This window comes from Salvelinus alpinus, chromosome 8 (assembly GCF_045679555.1).
Source record: "Salvelinus alpinus chromosome 8, SLU_Salpinus.1, whole genome shotgun sequence".
Classification (NCBI taxonomy): Eukaryota; Metazoa; Chordata; class Actinopteri; order Salmoniformes; family Salmonidae; genus Salvelinus; species Salvelinus alpinus.
In genome coordinates, this window is record NC_092093.1 from 25,530,672 (window position 1) to 25,550,671 (window position 20,000).

The following is a 20,000-nucleotide window of genomic DNA, read 5'->3' on the forward strand; positions in this document are numbered from 1 at the left end:
AACTTATTATGTGACTTGTAAAGCACATTTATACTCCTGAACTTATTTAGGTTTGCTATAACAAAGGGGTTGAATACTTATTGACTCAAAACATTTCAGCTTTCATTTTTTATTAATTTTGAAAAATGTTGACATTAGGGGGTATTTGACACTTTGACATTATGGGGTATTGTGTGTAGGCCAGTGACATCGCAATTTAATCCAATTCAGGCGGTAACACAACAAAATGTGGAAAAAGTCAAGGGGTGTGAATACTTTCCGAAGGTACTGTATGATGACAAGTTAGTTAGTTCAACAGTCCATTCAATGTTAACACTCCCTATTCAGTTTCAGCCCATTCTATTCTGCTCAGCCATCCCATTGTAAGGCTGTATTCTTTATTCACATTACAGACGTTGGATTGGAATCCCCTGCTAAGGGAACGTATTCTCTTCTCTGAATGGCAGTCCCCTAAACACACTACAGGGGGGGGGGGATCATATTACTAGCTAGCTAACATTCACTGTTACAGCCTAGTTAGTGTATTGTCCCTGAAATCAGCACTGCCAAATCATATCTTCTTTCTTTATTTCATTAAAAAAACGTTTTACTGAATGTAAATAAACAACACAAAGTGTTACACATCTTTGTCAGTGCGGTAGAGAGTACTAACCAGTGGCTATAACAAGGCAAGGACATATCAAAATCCTACACTGACGCAAAAGAGGCATAGTTAGAGAGACTTAATGTCAAAGCCACTCGAAGCTGAAACTGTAACCTTACAAAACCCAACCACTATTCATTCAAAACCCAAGGCTTTCCATCAAACCGTCTGCCAATAAAAGGGTTCCCTGCCTAGCCCTAGCCAGCTGCGGCCATTGTCATGCTAATACAACGTAGCTGTTAGCACTAATGCTAATATAATGGTAATATCACATCATATAATACAGGACTATCACCTCAGGTAAAATGAGATGTGGAAAGAAAAAAATGAATTCCCTTACCACATAAAACACTGCGAATTCCACCAGAATACAATAGTAGAGCTGGTGATTACAACAATAAAATGGAATGGTGAATATTTAAAGTATGTAGAAACAATGTAACCTGGGTGTCAGTCTGTCTCTACTGTAGCTGCCTCCTTTGTTGTTGTCATGCAAAACACTGACAGAGTTGGCTGAAGCAAAAACAGGCTGGCAACCGGGCTAGAAGCAGTATGTGTTCCAGCGGGGAATTACAAACATTCTAAGAATGTTCTTTTGGAACGTTTGATGGAGAACCTGCACAGTGGACCGGAATGAGGATACTAATACTTCTACAGACTGAACCTACCTCCAACATCTCCTCAATATCTCGAGGAGCAAGACCATGCTGTGGAACAGAGGCAGGCACAACAACCACAGGGATGCAGTGACCACACAGACAACACCACAGTGGAGAGAGAGAACGAGAAAAAAAGAAGAAGGGAGAGATGTCCAAAAAAGAAGTGATTGATCAACAACAGACAAGAAGACATTACATCACATCACTAAGGAGTAAGGGAATGTGAGAGGTGACAATAAGGAAAGGTTGGGTAGTTTGTGTCAGTGTTAGGGGCAAGGGTTTACAGACACAGCACACACCGCAAGTCTACCTGTAGGTCTGAGATAACTCTTGAATAGAGGACAATAGCGGCAAATGATGTAAATAACGGAGAGAGAAAAACAATAGGAAGAGACATGGCTGTGAAGATGGAGAGAGAGGGAGAGGTGGGGAGAGGGACAGGGCTTGCTACCTCTTCCTCTGGCTGGGTGTCTGAGTCACTGTTCTGCTGTTGACAAGGGTTGGGGTGGTGCTTCAGAAACTGGGCCACGTACATCATGATGGACTTCTCATCCGGTTTGTCAACATCCACATCTGGGGAGAAATTTATTTTTTTATTTATCCGTTATTTTACCAGGTAAGTTGACTGAGAACACGTTCTCATTTGCAGCAACGACCTGGGGAATAGTTACAGGGGAAAGGAGGGGGATGAATGAGCCAATTGTAAACTGGGGATTATTAGGTGACCGTGATGGTTGAGGGCCAGATTGGGAATTTAGCCAGGACACCGGGGTTAACACCCCTACTCTTACGATAAGTGCCATGGGATCTTTAATGACCTCAGAGAGTCAGGACACCCGTTTAACGTCCCATCCGAAAGACAGCACCCTACACAGAGCAGTGTCCCCAATCACTGCCCTGGGGCATTGGGATCTTTGTTTAGACCAGAGGAAAGAGTGCCTCCTACTGGCCCTCCAACACCACTTCCAGCAGCATCTGGTCTCCCATCCAGGGCCTGACCAGGACCAACCCTGCTTAGCTTCAGAAGCAAGCCAGCAGTGGTATGCAGGGTGGTATGCTGCTGGCAATGAAAGAACAGATAGGGGTCAGTCTAGTCACCACAACACACTGAACTGTACTGAATACCAGCTGTTATGAACAACCAGATACTAGTATTAACATAGCATTCTCAATGACATCTAATCTGGAAAAAGCTAACCATTCATCACTATTTAACTCCAGCTATATCAACAACAGACTACTGCGATTAGCCATCACTGATCTTTGTAATCAAGCAGAAGAAAGCCTCTAACAGAAACCTCAGACAGAGTGGAAGGCCTGCCACCTTGCATCAAACTGTCATATCAGGTTTATATGGTATGTTGGTGAGCTGCTGGATGCTCTCTCTGGCACTGACTCCTCTCTAGCCCTAATGGCCCTTAATTATGGTGATGTCAAACTGGATTTGTCAGAGCTCATTCTGAGGGGCAGCCGTGAAGGAGCACAGAGGCTGTTGAGAGGATTCACTCTAGAGGGATGTATCTGATACACAGGCAGGAATGTACACTAGTGAAAGCATAGTGAATCTTTGTATTGACATGGAGCGTGGCTGACATATCAGCTTCAGGTTTGTAAAGATCTAGAAAAGTTGAAGTTTTCTAACCAGAAGTTTTCTAGACTTTTGGTTAGTTTGTTCAGTGTACCTGGGCCATTCCATCAATTAGGCCTTTTGAGTAGTGTAACTTGGTGAGCAAAAAAAAGTTTAATTTCACCTAATTTTAACATTCTGTCATAAAAAGCACATGTTCAACTTAATAAAAAACATGTTTTCCCATTTCAAGAGGTTAAATAAAAAAATGACTATAGTAAGTGCGTAGTAGGTGCCAAATAAAGTAACAGCTTTGACCGTAACAGGGTTGACCGTAACAGGGTTGACCGTAACCGGGTTGACCGTAACCGGGTTGACCGTAACAGGGTTGACCGTAACAGGGTTGACCGTAATAGGGTTGACCGTAACAGGGTTGACCGTAACAGGGTTGACCGTAACAGGGTTGACCGTAACAGGGTTGACCGTAATGGGGTTGACCGTAACGGGGTTGACCGGGTTGACCGTAACAGGGTTGACCGTAACAGGGTTGACCGTAACAGGGTTGACCGTAACAGGGTTGACCGTAACAGGGTTGATGACTTCATCTTAAGTCATCCATAAAACCCTTGTGACAGGGGGAATGGAAGCTGGTTGTGTGAAACAGGGAGGACAATTGAATGCAAGCTTCACCAAAAACTGTTTTATTGTTAAAACATTTGTAGCCTGTCTATATGGGTAACAGGGTTGACATGTTATGTTCAACCCTCTCAGATGTTCATCACAAAACACCAGAACATGGCCCAGAAGAGAAGATCCAGCTCACTTGCTTTTACACTATGATTTGACTATTAGATGTTCAATGTAAAAAAACGAATAGTTTCACTGTATTAAAATGACAGTTCAGTTCACGTAACAGGGTTGACCTTAAAATGAGGGAACGTTTTTTTTAACCTTAAAATGAATCACTAATCACATGAAATAAATAGTAATCTAGAGAAATGGCTTTGTCAAAGAAACAAAATAACTTTACAATGATGGTGAACTTGGATAAATGTTAGGATTAAGTGGGCTAGTGTCTTCCCAGAAGTCAGAGAGGATGCACAGACGGATTTCAAAATGCTGAATTTAGGCACTTTAGCAAGTCTTTATTCAAATAAAAAAAAAAGATTTATTGAATTTTCCATGTGTTCTATATTAAAGGGCACTCAATTTAATATAACATGCTTTTTGAATGTTTGTGCACAATTTCTACTTAGCATTATAAAGGGACGCAAAAGGCACTAATTTCGTGGAACGACCCACATTAATTTGCCAAACAGGAAATGACCTCTCTGGCTGTGGTTTACCTTCTGGGTCCAGTAGCTGCGGAATGCCCAGCTCAGTCTCGGCCAATGAGAAGGCTTCCTGCAGGTTCTCTCGATTGGCTCTCCTCCGCACACGCTCCATGTCGACCAGGTGGGGTCGAAGAGAGAGGATCACTGCGAAGAATGCCACACCTGTACGCCAGCTCGGCCCAAAGTCTTTCACGTCGATCCCCAGATGCCTGAAGAGACAGACAAATACAGCATTACATCAATAACACCATCACTTATTATTAGCTATCCTAATATCATTATCAGTAGCTATCACTACAACCACGATTAGTACTGGTAATAGAAGTGTTACTGTAGTTAGTAATATCATAAGTATCATCATGTTATATTGCAGTAGGTGCAGTGGCTGTAGTGTCCCGTACTTGGTGGCGGTCTGCTGGACCCATCTGAGTAGGGCCTTCCTGGCCCCACCATGCAGCGGGGGGAGGGGCCTCCTCTTGACAGGCGGGCTGGTGGTGTCTGAGCTGTCCACTGAGGAGGTGCTGCTAGAGAGGGCCTGGAGCGCTGGCAGGTTACTGGTCAACTCCTCTATCTGCACGAGGGGAGAGAGAGCGATAGAGAGATAGAGAGATTTTTTGCTATAGTGAAAGCACAGCTTTTTGTGCCAAGAAGACAGAGTATGGCTGACTCACAAAATTAAACACCATTGCCTTTATTGTGTAATTGTGCAATAATGCTGCATTACTTGTAGTGGGATGACACCCACCCACCACAGAGGCACTTTACCTGGAAATAGAGGATTATTGTCCAAATCAACCCCAGTACGATAGATGGTCTTCCATCGACGATGTCAGTCGAGTTGATGTTGACTAGCTTGATCTGTGTCACAACATACAATATCTAGCATTATACTGTAGGATATCACTTATCAGAAATCATATCCGTTCTAATACATACTGTCTGGAACAAATATGCACAAATTCACTCAATCTAGTAATGGTACAATATATGGAAATACGGATACGGACTATGAACACAGTACCCAAGTGTAATATCATTCATAATAACTTTCATGAAAACATAAAATAAGCTGGTACTAACCGGTGATCCCCTGTACGCAGACTTGAGTGAGCGTGAGAAAAAAGGAGAGAGAGAGGGAGCAAAAGAGAGGTAGACAGAGAGAGATTGGATGCAGTTAGAGGAGGTATATAGTATGGGTGAGTGACAGGGGGATGCCTCATCGAGTGTGAGCCAAGCGATAAAGACTCTAGCAGTGAGATAACCCTGGCTGCTCTACGGCGGGCTGAGAGGACAGATCTATCACCTATACACAGACAGCACCGGGGATTACACCCAGCAGAGAGGAGAGAGAGAGAGAGAGGGGTAGGGTATATCATAGAGAGAGAGGGCCTGGGCATTCATCATATTATCCATATCAGAGGGTATATTACAGAGGAGAGGAGTCTGAGCTTTAAAGGTTATCATATTACACTGGGACTGTGGTATGGAGGAGGGACAATATGGGGTGGGAAAGGTCTCCATGACAAGGAAAAACTGTAGAAGCTCCACTTGGGAGAGGGTCAGAGACCGAGCAGTACTGTACATATAATTCATGTTTCTATATCTAAGACAGGTCTAAAGAGGGGGTCTAGTAGGCAGTTTATACATAATACAGCATTTCATATCAGAATGGGGTCCTTAGACTATGTAAAGATAGTGGTTGACAGTAGATGGAGGGACACTGCTTCAACAATATGACAAAGAAAGGGCCTTCATACAGCGTCAAGAAGGAGGGCGATATACGGGAAAGAAGACAGTGGCCGTGTCAAAATACCCATACCAACCTACTAAATACATAAACTGCATACTATGTACACGTCATCGCATACTATTTAGTACGTACTGTTTAGTAAAAGGTATGCCACGGTTGCAACTCTCAGTAGTGGCTCCGAACTGGCTGAGTAGGTGGGGTGGGGCTGAGTGCAGGTGGATTTTTCCAAATTCATCAAACATGCCAGCCTGATAATAGCTCATTTCCAATTTGATGAATTTCTCTAAACTCTGAATAGAATAGGAATGGCGTTATAGGCCTACTCAGGCTGATTCTAAGCAGACTATCACTTTCAACCCATATAGCCCATCTATCCAACTTAAAAGGACTAAAGACAGAAACAGATCATTTGGTTCCATTTCAACATATTTATTAGTGAAACCAAAGTGCTGTAACATAAATTAAATCAAATAGCCTAGTAAACACACCAAAACTTTTCAAATGTTCAAATCAAAACACTATTGCACAGAAAAATGTTGACAGCTGGGTGAATCGCAAATTCAGAACCTCTGGACAGCAACATAATAAACTAAAGCACTGATCAATGGGAACGAGATCAGAATGACTGCTATAAGGCTTTTCCATACATACAATTATTAAATAGCTAGCGTAGTCTACAAAACTAAAACAATCCGTAACTTCAAAAATCAAAAGGCCTGATTAACATGACATCATTAATCCAGATCCTGAGACCGCGGTGCTGAAACACTCAGAAATAAAAAGATGGTTTAGTATTTCATTTAAAAACTCTCTTTAAAAATCTGTTTTCAAAGATGCAGCCTACAATGCAATACTCGTGATCATTTTAAGGAGAACAAAAATATTCTTAGCCTACATTTGAACACCAACGCAGAAGCTTAGCTATTTGGAACCAACACTCAGACTTAATTTACAAACAAAGCGGTGAGTATTTAGTGAGTCCACCAGTCCAGAAGTGATGACCAGGGATGTTTTCTGTTTAGTGAGTCCACCAGATCAGAGGCAGAAGTGATGACCAGGGATGTTTTCTGTTTAGTGAGTCCACCAGATCAGAGGCAGAAGGGATGACCAGGATGTTTTCTGTTTAGTGAGTCCACCAGATCAGAGGCAGAAGGGATGACCAGGATGTTTTCTGTTTAGTGAGTCCACCAGATCAGAGGCAGAAGGGATGACCAGGGATGTTTTATGTGTAGTGAGTCCACCAGATCAGAGGCAGAAGGGATGACCAGGGATGTTTTATGTGTAGTGAGTTCACCAGATCAGAGGCAGAAGGGATGACCAGGGATGTTTTCTTGATAAGTGTGTGAATTGGACAATTTTCCTGTCATTCAAAATGTAACGAGTACTTTTGGGTGTCAGGGAAAATGTATGGAGTAAAAAATACATTATTTTCTTTAGGAACGTAGTGGACTAAAAGTAAAAGTAATCAAAAATAGAAATATTAAAGTAAAGTACAGATACCCCAAAAAACTACTTAAGCAGTACTTTAAAGTAGTCTTATTTAGGTACTTTACACCGCTGCTAGATTTTCGAAATGTCACATACTATTAAACATAATGTTTTTGCATACCCAAACGGCCTACTATTTAGGACGCAAGTATGGATTATTTGGACATGACCAGTCTGACCAATATAAAACCTATCTGACAGAGAGAGACCAAACATCATATACTGTAGGTAACAGCAGATATTAAATCATGCTCCCATTGTGACAGATATGAGATAGGGAGATAGGGGAAATGGCAAATGTGATAAAAGAGCACTGAGGATAGGAACTAAAATCAAATCTAAATACAGTCTATGGACACATAAGATTTACACACATACACACACACACATCCCAGCATGGCATGGCAGAGACACCCAATCTCGGTGTCTACACTCCAGACTGCAGATTATTGTTGTAGGATTTAGGGTTTAACCCTGTCACAGTGCAGGAAGAAGCTAAATCAATGTCCCGCCAGACGCGAGCTCATACTTGCGGATTTATTTATGTATATCCAAAGACATGCTATGTGGAGTATTAGCGATCTAATACTGGGAATCCATCTCATAAATTAGGTTTCCATCCAATTGGCGACAGATTTTCATGAGAATATTCTAAAATCAGCATAAAGAAAATATGAAAAATGTTCCACCAATGGTGTGTTTCCACCAAACGGACTTGTTGCGGACACAAATCAGTGCGTGATGACACAAAATGTACTTTTCATGTACAGCCTAAAAATCTAAAGTGCAATGTCCCGTGTAGCTCAGTTGGTAGAGCATGGCACTTGCAACGCCAGGATAGTAAGTTCGATTCCCATGGGGGATTAGTATGGAAAATGTATGCACTCTGGATAAGAGTGTCTACTAAATGACGTGAATGTAACAACAACTGTTGTGTTAAATAGCAAATGCGCCTACTCTGGGCTTGTGTGTTCTAGCCAGCAGATACAGTGTGGGTAGGCTAGTAAACATGATGAGATCATTATGGATAAGGGAGAGAATATTTTTCTTTGTCAAATGGCAGTCAAGCATCGATCATCATGTCACCAGAATAAGACCCTCAATATTTATTGGAAAGCAGCATCACGTTCATCACCTTGGGAAGTTCATCATAACTGATTTCATCTGTAGCCTAATAAACTGCATGGTTACCCGAGTCTTAGTGGGAAGACCACACAACATATCATTGCGTGACTCCAAGTTTACTTCGATATTATGTTTATTATATTAATATTTGCACATGAAGGCATTTCCACCGCCACTTCTCACATAATTCATTTTACAGACACAAAAAGAGCCCACCTTCTCTAGCATATTTTGTTTTGTCGACATTTGGAAAGTTTACTGACACATTTTCTGTTTCCATCAGGCCTGCCATGACATTTTTATTCTACATGTACTTTACTCGCATAAAATGGTTGGATGGAATACTGGTTATAGACATGGATCTCATGGAGTGAGGGAAAACAGTCAATTTGAGAGAGAGAGAGAGCGAGATAGATAAGGAAAAGGGGGAAGGGAGATACAGCAGGGCAAAAGGAGATGGGAGAGGGGGGGGTAGAGAGGGGAATGTAGTAGAGAAAGAGTCATCCGGGGTCAGTCTTCCTCGTTCTGACCCCAAGGCCATCACCTGAACCATGTGTGTCAAGGGAGAGGGGCAGAGGGATAGAGGGTGAGAGGGATGGATGAGTATACAGGTAGAGGGGTGGAAGGATGGAAGGATGGAGGGGGAGATGGGCGGAGGAGGAGTGGAGGAGAGTGGGCGAAGGTCATTGGGTTAGTGGGAGAGGGGGAGAGTGGTAGAGGGATGGAGGGGGAGAAGGACGGAGGGGGGGGGAGAGGGATGGAGGGGGAGAGGGATGGAGGGGTAGAGGGATGGAGGGTTAGAGGGACAGAGGGGGAGAGGGACGGAGGGGGAGAGGGATGGAGGGGTAGAGGGATAGAGGGGTAGAGGGATGAAGGGGTAGAGGGACAGAGGGGGAGAGGGACGGAGGGGGAGAGGGATGGAGGGGTAGATAGACAGAGGGACAAAGGGATGAGGGATGGAGGGGGAGAGGGATGGAGGGGGAGAGGGATAGAGGGGTAGAGGGATGGAGGGGTAAAATAATGGAGGGGGAGAGGGATGGAGGGGTAGAGGGATAGAGGGTTAGAGGGATGGAGGGGGAGAGGGATGGAGGGGTAGAGGGATAGAGGGGGAGGAGAGGAGAGGGGGAAAGGTAGAGATGGAGCACTCCTACCTTTCTGCCCTCCAGGAAGTTGAGCGCCGTGCCGATGTTGGAGACCCAGTGGATCCTCCGCAGCTTCCTCCCCTGCTCACATGGCTAGAGGGGGGAGATTATATATATATATATATATATATAGAGAGAGAGAGAGAGAGAGAGAGAGAGAGAGAGAGAGAGAGAGAGAGAGAGAGAGAGAGAGAGAGAGAGAGAGAGAGAGAGAGAGATAGTTAGAGACAGGGGGTGGGGAGGTAATATAAGACAGAGTTAAAGAGACATACAGTTTCAGAGTCAGAAGGATGTTAAACAGAAAGAAAAAGGTACGTAGGGAGAGAGAGAAATGAATGAAAACATTGAAACTAAAAAGAACTGAATGGAAAGTAGAAAGAGATTGAGAAGAGGGAAAGATGGCAGAATGAATAACAAAGAAAACAAGAATGAGAATCACATAACAAACAAGGAAGAGAAAACAGAAACGGAGAGAGACAGACATAGAGAAACAGAGATAGAGAGAAAATGAATCTGAGTGTGTTTGCCTTTTAGCAAAGAGATCAATATAACAGACAGCTTAGACCCAAGGCTGTATTGGCCTTGTGGGACCATCAAACAGTGTGTGTGTGTGTGTGTGTGTGTGTGTGTGTGTGTGTGTGTGTGTGTGTGTGTGTGTGTGTGTGTGTGTGTGTGTGTGTGTGTGTGTGTGTGTGTGTGTGTGTGTGTGTGTGTGTGTGTGTGTGTGTGTGTGTACCCCGTGGCTTTTCCCTGTTTGTCTAGCCTGATTTTTTTCCAACCAAACATCCTAATAAAGACTAATCAATAAGCATTTCCATGTAATCGTTTCCATTCTCACATTCACTGATGTCCATAGATATGCTGTAAACATAGCTTTGAGGGCAGGGTTCACAGAGAAAGTCTTTCACAGTAGTATTTAAAATCAGTCATCAAATGCCCTTTACAAACAGGTTTCCATGTCAACCCTGCCTTCATTACATTCCATTGCTCTGTTTTTTGATGAGAGAGCTTACTGTCATTTCAGTTGAACATCATCAAGGGAGCGTTAGAGTTTAACCCTGCATGTTGGGGATCTGGTGGGCTTGGATTGGTATTTATTATGAGACAACAACATTGTGACCAAGACCAAGTGCAATTAATCTGACCCAAAGCCAGGAGTGAAGGGCTTTTGTTGCTGCCCTGAGTGAGACCACTTGCAGACTAGTTGAACTGATCCCAGAGCAGGTTGGTCCAGGACTCACCAGCTTCTGTCCAGACAGGACCTCCAGCAGGGCCAGCAGCATCACCCCATCCTTGATGTCCTCAAACAGGTCCGTCACCACCAGGGACGGGACACGCTGGGGGGAACCATAACAAACAACAGTCAATCCAAAGCTGCATTAGTTTAATGTTTACGGAAGTGTTCTGTGCCATACAGTAATTACCCAACTAAAGCTATTAGGTCAAATTTTCTTGGAAACTTAACCCATCAAGATCAATTTTTCTAGACTTAATGGTTATTGTAATAAAAGCAACATGGCTCAGTAAGTCTCCAAGCATGTAATATGCATGATCACAATACATTCACAAAATCCTGTTTAAAAGGATATTCTGAGCCACAGGAAAGCTTGGCTGTGGGACGATTGATTGACAGCAAGGAGGATCAGTCTCTTTTGAAAGGGGTCCCGAATCCCAAAATCCAGAAATATGCTGATGATTTTCAAAGTGAGCCCTCTCAAGAACTCCCTCCATGACCTGACGTGGCCCTCCACACTGGAGAGACACATATCTCAATTTCTCCCTGACTCCACATCAATGATTTCTCTTAAAGCATAGTCACATGGTGGGTCTGAGGAGAGGTTTAGAGGAAAAGGTATTCAGCCATTCAGAGTGAGATTAGCGAAAAGAGAGAGGGGGGAAGAGGGAGTGTGGTGGGAAGAAGAGAGACAGGGAGGTAAAGTAAAGGGAGACCAAGAGAGTGAGACCAAAGGAATAGGGAATCTGGACCCAGACATGTTGTACAAGAGAACCGAGAGAGTGAGACAAAGGTATAGGGAATCTGGACCCAGACATGTTGTACAAGAGAACCGAGAGAGTGAGACAAAGGAATAGGGAATCTGGACCCAGACATGTTGTACAAGAGAACCGAGAGAGTGAGACAAAGGAATAGGGAATCTGGACCCAGACATGTTGTACAAGAGAACCGAGAGAGTGAGACCAAAGGAATAGGGAATCTGGACCCAGACATCTTGTACAGGAGAACCGAGAGAGTGAGACCAAAGAAATAGGGAATCTGGGGCCAGACATGTTGTACAAGAGAACCGAGAGAGTGAGACCAAAGGAATAGGGAATCTGGAGCCAGACATGTTGTACAAGAGAACCGAGAGAGTGAGACCAAAGGAATAGGGAATCTGGGGCCAGACATGTTGTACAAGAGAACCGAGAGAGTGAGACCAAAGGAATAGGGAATCTGGAGCCAGACTTGTTGTACAAGAGAACCGAGAGAGTGAGACCAAAGGAATAGGGAATCTGGAGCCAGACATGTTGTACAAGAGAACCGAGAGAGTGAGACCAAAGGAATAGGGAATCTGGACCCAGACATGTTGTACAAGAGAACCGAGAGAGTGAGACCAAAGGAATAGGGAATCTGGAGCCAGGCATGTTGTACAAGAGAACCGAGAGAGTGAGACCAAAGGAATAGGGAATCTGGAGCCAGGCATGTTGTACAAGAGAACCGAGAGAGTGAGACCAAAGGAATAGGGAATCTGGAGCCAGACATGTTGTACAAGAGAACCGAGAGAGTGAGACCAAAGGAATAGGGAATCTGGACCCAGACATGTTGTACAAGAGAACCGAGAGAGTGAGACCAAAGGAATAGGGAATCTGGAGCCAGACATGTTGTACAGGAGAACCGAGAGAGTGAGACCAAAGGAATAGGGAATCTGGAGCCAGGCATGTTGTACAAGAGAACCGAGAGAGTGAGACCAAAGGAATAGGGAATCTGGACCCAGACATGTTGTACAAGAGAACCGAGAGAGTGAGACCAAAGGAATAGGGAATCTGGACCCAGACATGTTGTACAAGAGAACCGAGAGAGTGAGAAAGAAAGAGAAGCAAAGACCCTACCTCACACAACTCTCAAAATTAATTAGCAATGAGCTTTCCTCTTCAATTCCACTTCTAATAGTTCCATTGCTTTAAATATTTTAATGTTCAGAATGCATTTGTGTCACCTTCAATGAGTGACAGAAAACCCCTTTACCGAGGCCTCTACAGACGGACAAATTATGCCACCGGCTAATTGAAGTTAAATTCTCCTATTATCTCGTTATAATCCAAGAGTTAATGAGGAAATTTCTACTAATTACAAAATAAGGAAGTAATATCCATTTACTTAGCTCAGTCACAGGAGTCAGATAAATAAATCAAGGGCTTTAGGAACTAATTACATGTGAGTGTCTGGGCTTTAATTGATTGGAAACATCCCAGCCTCTGTAAGTGTGCTTGTCTATGACCTTATGTGCATGCTTAGAGAGGGGGGGTGGAGAGAGAGAGAGAGAGAGAGAGAGAGAGAGAGAGAGAGAGAGAGAGAGAGAGAGAGAGAGAGAGAGAGAGAGAGAGAGAGAGAGATAGCGGCAGAGAGAGAGAGAAAGAGAGAGAGGTAGAGAGAGAGAGAGAAAGAGAGAGAGGTAGAGAGAGAGAGAGAAAGAGAGAGAGAGGCAGAGAGAGAGAGAAAGCGAGAGAGAGAGAGAGAGAGAGAGAGAGAGAGAGAGAGAGAGAGAGAGAGAGAGAGAGAGAGAGAGAGAGAGAGAGAGAGAGAGAGAGAGAGAGAGAGAGAGAGAGAGAGAGAGAGAGAGAGAGAGAGAAAAAAAAAAGGGAAAAGAGAATGGAAGAAGGAAGAGAGACTGAATGGAAGAAGATCCAGGAAAGAATAACGATGAGATACTGACAAGGTGATAGAGACATACAGGAGTAGAGAAGTAAACAGACAAGATGATAGAGACATACAGGAGTAGAGAAGTAAACAGACAAGATGATAGAGACATACAGGAGTAGAGAAGTAAACAGACAAGATGATAGAGACATACAGGAGTAGAGAAGTAAACAGACAAGATGATAGAGACATACAGGAGTAGAGAAGTAAACAGACAAGATGATAGAGACATACAGGAGTAGAGAAGTAAACAGACAAGATGATAGAGACATACAGGAGTAGAGAAGTAAACAGACAAGATGATAGAGACATACAGGAGTAGAGAAGTAAAATATTGAAAATATAAGTTATGTGGGATGAGGAAGGGGGTTGGGACGAGTTGTGTGCCATAACGTCTGAGAGAAGAAAGAAAGAATAAGAGACAGGGTGAAAAAAGTGTTTACAATGGTCAGTGGGGCTTTGCAGTAATCTCTGGGAACACTTGGCTGCTGATTAATGCAGCTAGTTTAGCCTAGCCCAGCTGTTTGCTGAGAGATGATGAGCCTGCCGTGCCGCTCACACTGGCCAGCCCATAATTAAGCCCTAACCTTCTCACAGAGGATTTGTCAAAATGGAAAATGAGGGTCTTCTCTCTCTCTCTCTCTCTCTCTCTCTCTCTCTCTCTCTCTCTCTCTCTCTCACTCTCACTCTCTCTGCTGAGTAGCTGAGTACAACTTAAAAGCTCTTCAGTCTGAGTGCTTTAATCATATTCTTCTGTGCAACATGCAGAGGCATATTATATACATTCTCCCTGGCTCACCCATGCTGGCTGATCTTGCTTTGGGATGGTTTTGCATATGTGGATGTGCACTGAAAATAAATCATACTGTCATACATACTATGCTATGTAGGTGCTGGTTCAACAAAGTTGCAGTATAGACAAGACGGTATATTACAAGACGGTATATTACCCTGTGTAATAGGAAACCATTCATATTTTCTATAACTGCGCTCTTCTATCTTTGCCCCTTTGTCAGAGCTCATATGAAATCATCTTTTGTTACCTGTGGAGGGGTAGGCCCAGGAGGGGGAAGGAAGCAGGGGGGAAGGAGAGGGTGTATCCCCCATACCAGCGTTATCTCACCTACCTACGTTATAACGATTAATCACATACCTTTAGGCTGAGAATTAAAGGCCTGAGATAACTATGGTAATGACCCTCTACCCCTGGAGAGCTGTGCTTAACCCACTAGCTCAGCTAGCTTGCCTCTCTCTCTCTTTCCAAGGGACTAGTTAAAAAGGGAGCCGAGCCTAGCTAGGGCCTCACAACATTTTTCTACATGGGGTTTAAAAAAAAAAAAAAATTCAACTTGTTTGTTTTACTGCAGGGCATTCAAAGGCAAACATATATAGAGGAACCCATAGGCTTGGTTTTAGCTAGCTGACTAAACTTCACTCTATGGTGAAGGAAGTTTCTGATTTGGTATTTTGGTATTTTATTAGATCCCCATAAGCTGTTGCAAAAGCAGCAGCTACTCTTCCTGGGGTCCACACAAAATATGAAACATAATACAGAATATCAATAGACAAGAACAGCTCAGGGACAGAACTACATACATTTTGATGAACTTCACCAACAGAGTGGAGCAGGGACAGGCTTTGTGGAATTCAGCTCCGACTACATTGATTCGCCCAAGGTCAATACTTTAAAAAAAATGTCATTAGGAAATGCTTACTTTGTACCTCTGTTTGTCCTCTGTAGTTGCATGCCTTTGTTTGCTGAAATACCTTTTTCCCCCCAAAAAAATGTTACCTTTTTTTTCTGCCCAATTGGTAGTTACAGTCTTGTCTCATCCCAGCCAAGCCGCACGGCTTCCTGACACAATGCCTACTTAACCCAGAAGCCAGTCATACCAATGTGTCAGAGGAAACACCGTACACCTGGCGACCAGGTCAGCGTGCATTGCACCCAGCCCGCCACAGGAGTCACTAGTGCGCGATGGGACAAGAACATCCCTGCCAGCGATGCAGAGCCTTAGACCACTGCGCCACTCGGGAGGCCGTACTTTTACAATAAACATTCATCAAATTGAACCACTGACTGTTTGCTCATTGCTGTTGCTCTAAGATGGCAACTCAGTGCAAATGTGCCAATTAAATCTCAACAAGGGAACAGTCGGTGGTTGTACTTGATTGACGTTTATTGAAAAATTATGGATTTCAGCAAACAAAGAAAGCCACGCAACTACAGAGGACAAACATAGATACAAGGTGGGCGTTTCATAATTGTAATTTTTTTAAAGTATTGACCTTGGCCGAATTGATGTAGTCAGAGATGAATTCCACAAAGCCTGGTCGCTGCTCCACTTCGTTGGTGGAGTTGATCAGAAACTTCCTTCACCATGGAGTAGAGTTAAGTCAGCTAGGTTTCAGCCAACAGCACTTCACCACAGGCCTAATTATTTCCCTCAACAAGGCAACCTCATAGAGACACGCCCTATGTTCAACACGGTCTTTGCGCCATTTCTGTTTACCAACCCGTTTACCAACCTGACACAAAGCAATCCACTAAGACAAATAGGCCTACATGCTGCCATCGGTCGCTACGGTAACGTCATGCTCAAGGAGGAAGAGGTTAAATAGGCATGAAGAAGGGATGGTGGGAGGCGGGGGGGGGGGGTTTAATCAACAGGAGACGAGTCAGAAAAAAAGCTAAGCAATTACCTTTAAGAATTTAAAAGCTATTTAGACAGAGCACAGAGCAACGATATAATCATTCCAGAATAGAGGAGGTAGCCTAAATCAAACATGTCGAGTTTAATCGTAAAGAACAAACTATGTCAGGTAGTCCTGCCTGATTCCCTATCTTCCCCAGTGCTTTGATGAGGGATCAACACCGTTCCAGAAGGTTTGATGAGATATCATCCACATAGTTTCAGGTTGGTGATTAGGATCAAATTAGGTTGTTAATATGACATGAATGTAGCCCAGAAGCAGGGCATAAAGCACAACCCTACATGACTTTAAAGTCCTACTCCAGTCTCCTATTCAGCTCATTCACCTGATTTACATAACAAAAGCCACATCCCACTAGGTGGTCCAGGTATCCTCGTGACATTGCACAGGTGGGTGAGGAAGGGGGGGCTTCCCTCTTTTGTCTTCTGTTCTCTATTGTTCCTCTATTGTTCCTGAAGCAAGTGGGGGGGACAATATGAAAAATCTCTGGCAGACCAACTCCTCGAATGCCCTTGAAGTTTTCAGTTGTGTTTAAAAAATACAATTTTCCTCAGAACACATTTTTTATCCTTTAGTGTCTGTACTTATTTTCGTATGTGTACTGTATTTATATTTTGGATATTAAAAATAGCTGGAGGACATCTTTAATCTATTTGCTGTCTGGGGATAAAGTGCGATAAATAAATTATTAGGTCTTTACTTTAAACGCTATAACACATCCAGGACATTTAAATATTTTGGTGGTGAGTAATTTTCTGCTGCAAAGGTCCTGATATCTGATATTTAATATCATGTCAAGGTTTATTCCCTGCAGACTGCCTCCTCAAATGAATTTTCTGCTCTGCTTCGCCGCAGATGAATGCGGCCACTGTCGTAATCAAATTGGAAACCTTGAGAGCGGCGGCGGCTCGGATTGAAATAGCGTTTAATTGCGTGGCGCTGTGCCGCAGTCGCCTTGTCCACTCGCTCCCCGACATGCTCTTCAAGCAGTAATGGGTTAAATTGAGGAGCCTAATACGTTATAATACTATAATTACATGCACATGACGGACCAAAGCATGCGGCTGCGCCAACTGTAATTGTTTAGGTTACAGAAACACTGTTGCTTAAATGGTAGGCTAAGCCTAATAGGAAGGCAAATGAAGGATTTGAGCTCTTATGCAGAACAATCCAAATTAATTGCAAAGGAGGTGTAGGGTTCTGTTTTAGCCCCAATCTCTGAGCCCAAACCTTGTCTACAGTATAGCCTGCAGAGATGGAAAACGTCATAAATATGAGATGATACAGATCCTAATTTAGTACACTGTACTGGAGGGGAAAAAGCAGAAATTGCTTTTGTTGAACGCAAAAAGCTATAATTACTTTTGTATGATATAAGACTGAAAGCTATCCACAGGCGATCTGATGTAAGGTCAGGTGAGAAGGAACAGTAGTGTGTGCTGTGCATACATGTGATCTAGGGGGTGGCGCAACCAAGTCTCATGACTGGTTAGCCTAATACTTTTAAAGGCACAGTGCAGTGAAAACGTGTTTTCCTGTGTTTTATATATATTTCCACACTATGAGGTTGGAATAATACTGTGAAAATGATGATAATACCCCTTTTAGTGTAAGTGCTATTTGAAAAGACCACCTGACATTTCTGCCTGTTTTGGTCAGATGGGGGGGTCTAAATCTTTACAGCCCTTTTAGTGTAAACACAACAATGACCAGAAAGGCCTGCCAGACAGACAGACAGACAGACAGTAAGACAGACTCTTACCTTTGCCAAGTGGGAATTGATCCATTTAGTGAACGTCCTCTTCTGCACTGCCTCTTGCTCATCTGAAAATCAGAAACATCATGGTCACATGCTTTGTAGACAAACAGAATGGACATCCTTTCTTCTAACTGTACCGTACCACTGTTATGAACAGGGCTTGAGTTAGGCCTTATTGATGGATGATGACTCTGATTAACAACTTCCATATTCAGGGCATTGCTATGCCTAATGTCTCTAAGTGGTTAGCTGCCTCTGCTCTACTGTACTTTGCTCCATGAGAATAGACCTGACATTCAGATGGCATTTTAACCAACCTACTTGTATCCCCTCGTCAAGCTGATTGATAACCGTGTGGCTTTTTAAAAGGATGACCTTTTATGATAAAAATGGATCATGAGTGACTTCTTCTCCTATTTTGTTGGAGAAGAAGAGGAAGAAGAAGGAGAACAAGAAGGTCTAATTCTTGCATTTCACAACAAGCCCCCAACTATATCTCTGCCTGTTCGGTATGTTGATCACCTATCATAAAAGCACATAAAGTCGTGTGTTGTGCGTATTTACTTGGGAGTGAAGGGCACAGTTTGTTATGGTCCCAGCGATAAAAATCTATTAGCAAAGGCACAATCAATACTACTGACAATGTCCCTTAAAAATCTAATCCACTTAAATTAGAACAAAGCATAAATCGCTGCAGGGTTCCTCACTCTGAGAGAAAGACAGACTAACAGCGATAGAGGGAGAGAGAAAGAGAGAGGGGGAGAAAGTAAGAAGAAAAATAAAAATAAAAATAAAGAAGAAGAAGGAGAAGAAGAAGGAGAATGAGAAGAAGAAGTAGAAGAAGAAGAAGAAGAAGAAGAAGGAGAAGAAGGAGAAGAAGAAGAAGAAGAAGAAGAAGGAGAAGAAGGAGAAGAAGAAGAAGAAGAAGAAGAAGAAGAAGAAGAAGAAGGGAGAGAGAGGAAGAAGAAGTAGAAGAAGAAGAAGAAGGAGAATGAGAAGAAGAAGTAGAAGAAGAAGAAGAAGAAGAAGGAGAAGAAGAAGAAGAAGAAGAAGAAGAAGGAGAAGAAGAAGAAGGAGAAGAAGAAGAAGGAGAAGAAGGAGGAGAAGAGGAAGGAGAAGAAGGAGAAGAAGGAGAAGAAGAAGGAGAATGAGAAGAAGAAGAAGAAGAAGAAGAAGAAGAAGAAGGAGAAGAAGGAGAAGAAGGAGAATGAGAAGAAGAAGAAGTAAAAGAAGGAGAACAAGAAGAAGGAGAACAAGAAGAAGAAGGAGAATGAGAAGGAGAATGAGAAGAAGAAGACGAAGGAGAAGAAGGAGAAGAAGAAGAAGGAGAAGAAGAAGAAGGAGGAGAATGAGAAGAAGAAGAAGGAGAAGAAGGAGAAGAAGGAGAAGAAGAAGAGAAGGAGAAGGAGAAGAAGAATGAGAAGAAGGAGAATGAGAAGAAGAACGAGAAGAAGAAGAACAAGAAGAAGGAGAACAAGAAGAAGGAGAAGAAGAAGAATGAGAATGAAGAAGAAGAAGAAGGAGAAGAAGAGGAAGAAGAAGGAGAAGAAGAAGAAGGACAAGAAGAAGAATGAGAATGAAGAAGAAGAAGATGGAGAAGAAGAGGAAGAAGAAGGAGAATGCTGTTTGAACGTCATGTTACTAGAAGATTCATCGGAGTAAACTGTATTTCATCCATCATTATAGAATCAGACAGACTCACACCACAATAATCTGCAGAAAACGGTGTATCACTTTCACACTGTCTCATATATCAATACATTAATGGGACATCATATTCCATTCGATATTCACCATACATACAGTGCCTTGCAAAAGCATTCATCCCCCTTGGCGTTTTTCCTATTTTGTTGCATTACAACCTGTAATTTAAATAGATTTTTACTCGGATTACATGTAATGGAC

At 42.9% G+C, this 20,000-nt stretch overlaps 1 protein-coding gene across 1 annotated transcript in view; it reads right to left on the reverse strand.

Moving 5' to 3' along the window:
- syne1a (spectrin repeat containing, nuclear envelope 1a) overlaps window positions 1-20,000 on the reverse strand; it is a 223,310-nt gene that overhangs the window by 178,104 nt on the left and 25,206 nt on the right. The window contains exons 2-9 of the mRNA XM_071413100.1: window positions 18,099-18,160; window positions 10,950-11,045; window positions 9,718-9,801; window positions 5,284-5,304; window positions 4,969-5,061; window positions 4,605-4,774; window positions 4,216-4,412; window positions 1,754-1,875 (exon numbers count right to left, since the gene is read on the reverse strand). Coding sequence (XP_071269201.1) covers window positions 1,754-1,875; window positions 4,216-4,412; window positions 4,605-4,774; window positions 4,969-5,061; window positions 5,284-5,304; window positions 9,718-9,801; window positions 10,950-11,045; window positions 18,099-18,160 — 845 coding nt within the window. The remainder of the gene's footprint in view (window positions 1-1,753; window positions 1,876-4,215; window positions 4,413-4,604; window positions 4,775-4,968; window positions 5,062-5,283; window positions 5,305-9,717; window positions 9,802-10,949; window positions 11,046-18,098; window positions 18,161-20,000) is intronic.